Consider the following 3,788-nt stretch of genomic DNA (forward strand, 5'->3'; position numbering starts at 1 on the left):
AAAACCCTGATAAACAGAACCACTCAGGAAACTACTATCTCTCATCCTCCTCCCCCTCCCCCCACCCTCTCCCCCACCCCAGCCCCTTCCTTCACTAGAACACCTGTGACTGGCTATTATATCAGCATTTCCAATAAAGTGAAAAAGGGAAAATACAGCCCTGGGCTTTCATGGAAAGTCTTCTAACTCTCACAACCAGAATCTCTGCCTTTAAAAAAAAAAAAAACATAGTTTTAAGATCTTTAACTTCTATAGCATCTCAGTACCCAACTTTTTCAAAAGCATCTTTTCTGAGGAATGATATTTTCTGAGACAAGGTAACAGTCTTTGCCAAGTGACTCAGTTTGATATGATATATGTATATATCTTTTTTTTTCAATGTCAAGTGGCCCAAACTTACAGAGAAAAAGTGGGCAACTGGTATCAGTTTGATGTCAGGGTTTTTCCATGTTTGCAAGGGAGCTTTAAATACGACTCAATTTGAAGGCATCTACAGGCCAAGCTCCAGCCCTGTGTCAACATGCTCCCAACCGTGGTCGTCTCTGCCCTTCTCCTCTGCACGGTGGCCGGCCAGGGGTGCTTAACCTTGGTAGGGATCAAGGATATGCAGCACCTTATCAACAACCTACAGGTAAGATGCAGAGGGAGGCACCAGTGGGAAAGGCATCTATTGAAAATTTAAGTCAATTTCTTAGGAGGATGAAAAAACACACCTCCCATTATGGGTTTTTGTCTCTCTATCTACTTTAGAAAGATCCATCTTCAACGTGCAGCTGCAGTGGCAATGTGAGTAAATGCTCTTTTAAAAAAACTTTCCAGAGTAATTTTAATGTTCACATCTGGAATCTTCACTTTGAAATTTCTCTTTTGCAGGTGACCAATTGTTCGTGTCTGCCCATTCCTTCTGTAAGTATAAAAAAAGAACATAATCTTGATCTTGTTCTTTTTAAGTTTTTAAGTAGAAACAATTGCTTTACTTGATATTTTTAGATGAGGAAGTGTTACTTAATTGCAATCACTACAGATTAGCATCTCCTTGTAAAACCAGGCTCTTGAAATTCTATACTGTATACATTTTTGTTTTGTATTTAGTCAGCTTTATGCCCCTTGAGACGTTTGAGCATTTTTTTCATATTTAAAGAAGAACCTTGAATGTCTGTTTAGATGAATGGTTATTAGTGAACAATTACATCAAACTGGAACTGAGACTATAACATGGTATAGCCCCTATCACATTGCTTTCTAATCCATATGCTGATAACTAAGATTGCAAGACAATGTAAATAAAATGACAGCTCTTTATGTTTTCTCCAGGATAAACTATCTGTGTGCTGTGGCTTCGCCCTCCCTCTTCCTTTCTCCCTCCCTTCCTGTCTATCTAGCTAACTTAGGGTGGCCTTTCTCTGGGAAGACAGAATGGCTGAGGTTGTGGGTGGAAAGGGCTTCCAGAAGTTAGTTCATTGCCCACATTGGCTGAGAGGAAGCGTAGCAGGAACTTTCTGGGTAAAGTGAGGAGGAAGAACCTATCCAAGGGGCACTGCTTTGCTCTCTCCGAAGCAAAGCCTGAGAAAATCTGAGCTTCTCACCCCAGCTGAGGTCAGTCATCACACCCCATCATGGGCCCCCCATCAGATGAGAACGGGATAAGGCAGAACCATGCAATTACACCACATACCGTCCGCTTGGTTTACAGTCCATGATTTTAGCTACTGCGGAAAATACTGGCTGTATTCAACCGGCACATCCCCTCAGGCTGGTTTGTAAAAAGACTTCTTCTCTGTACTTTCAAACTCCCTATTTCAAGGCTTAGAACAGGGGAGCATCGTTCGAAAAGGAGACTCAGAACTGGCTGTCTTCCAGGACCTCCAGGTCTCATGTTCCCTGGATGGAACCTACTGGACAGCTCCAGGGAGTGTCCCTGTAGAAAAATGGCCTCACCTTGAAATAGTGGTCATTTCGTCGACTGGCCAGGGACCTGTCTAAAAATAATGTCCGTTTAGCTTAGACTGGTTAAGTTAAAAGTCTCTAAAAGCATTCTTTTTGTGATTCCTTCTCAAAGTCACCTTCCGAGTGTTTCTTTTCATAAATGTTATTATTTTCCAGGACAACTGCACCACACCATGCTTCCAGGAGGGTCTGTCACAGATGACCAACACCACAGTGAAAACAAAATTCCCCCTGATTTTTTATCGGGTGAAAAATACGGTTGAACGCTTGAGGAGTAACAAGTGTTTGGTGAGTTCGTTTTTATCTGTGATATGCTCTGCTTAGGTATTTCTAAGTGAATGTCAATACCACCTTTATGTGAAGGAAAACAGATGACCACAGTGGCATTTGTAGTTCAAGGTCGATAAGAGACATCAGAGAGCTTTAACCAGAGCAATAGAACGAAAGTGAGATTCACCCTGATAGCCCATTGCTCCCCCCTAGTTTTAAGAAAACACTGATACCTATGTTGCCATTTACTTCTCTCCACCCATTGAATAATGAACAAATCCATCTGATTGTAATTAGAAGCTAAAAATCTAGAGAATCAGGGCGATAGCCCACACAATACTAAATTATCCTAGCGATGCAATTTGCTAACTGAGAGGATGTTGTGGCCTGCAAAGTAAAGATTTTTTTTTGATTGGCTAAGGAGGCATTTAAAGGAAAATGCACCTGGAGCTAGGTGAAAGCTTGCCACTTGCCCTAAATGCCCACTAGTGCATTCTCTTTGCAGCACATACCCTGTCCCTGGAGGGGAGGGAACGCTTTGAGTGTTGGTGTCTCCACCTGAGTCCACAGAAGGTAGACAGCCCTGCACTCAGCCACTTAGCTGCACATTTCTGCCACCNAATTGAAAACCTATTTGAAGAAATAATGACTGAAAACTTCCTTAATCTGGTGAAGGAAATAGCTATACAAGCCTAGGAAGTGCAGAGTCCCAAACAAGATGAGCCCAAAAAGGCCCACACCAAGATACATCATAATTAAAATGTCAAAGGTTAAAGACAAAAAGAGAATCTTAAAAGCAGTAAGAGAAAAGCAGTTAGTTACCTACAGGGGAGCTCCCATAAGACTGTCAGCTGATTTCTCAACAGAAACTTTGCAAGCCTGAATGGATTGGCAGGAAATATTCAAAATGACGAAAAGAAAGGACCTATAACCAAAATTACCCTACCCAGCAAAGCTATCATTTAGAATCAAAGGACAGATAAAGAGCTTTCCAGACAAGAAAACGCTAAAGGAGTTCCTCACCACCAAACCAGTATTACAAGGAATCTTAAAGGGACTTCTTTAAGAATATATAATAAATATGTGTATATATAATAAAATGGCAATAACTACATATCTATCGATACTTGAAATGTAAACAGATTGAGTGCTCCAATCAAAAGATAGGGTGGCTGAATGAATAAGAAAACAAGACCCTTAAATATGCTGCCTACAAGAGACTCACTTCAAATCAAAAGACACACAAGTAAAGGGACGGGAAAGATATTTCATGAAAATGGGGGAAAAAAACACTGTGGTAGCAATATTTATACCAGACAAAAGAAACTTTAAAACAAAGTCCTTAACAAGTGTCAAAGAAGGACCCAGTAATCCCACTTCTGGGTATTTATCCAAAGAAACCCAAAACACTACTTTGAGGGGACGTGTGCATCCATATGTTCATTGCAGCATTGTTTACAATGGACATGTGGAGGCAGCCTGGGTGTCCATCGATGGATGAACAGATAAAGAGGAGATGGTACATACATACAATGGAATATTACTCAGCCATGGAAGTTCTCGCCACCTGC

At 41.1% G+C, this 3,788-nt stretch overlaps 1 protein-coding gene across 1 annotated transcript in view; it reads left to right on the forward strand.

The window, feature by feature from the left end:
- The first annotated feature begins 520 nt into the window (after positions 1-520).
- Positions 521-3,788, forward strand: part of IL9 (interleukin 9) — an 18,514-nt gene continuing 15,246 nt past the window's right edge. Inside the window, exons 1-4 of the mRNA XM_019642153.1 lie at positions 521-631; positions 751-786; positions 874-906; positions 2,104-2,235. Of these exons, the coding sequence (XP_019497698.1) occupies positions 521-631; positions 751-786; positions 874-906; positions 2,104-2,235 (312 nt within the window). The remainder of the gene's footprint in view (positions 632-750; positions 787-873; positions 907-2,103; positions 2,236-3,788) is intronic.

This window comes from Hipposideros armiger, unplaced genomic scaffold (genome assembly GCF_001890085.2).
Source record: "Hipposideros armiger isolate ML-2016 unplaced genomic scaffold, ASM189008v1 scaffold_66, whole genome shotgun sequence".
Classification (NCBI taxonomy): domain Eukaryota; kingdom Metazoa; phylum Chordata; class Mammalia; order Chiroptera; family Hipposideridae; genus Hipposideros; species Hipposideros armiger.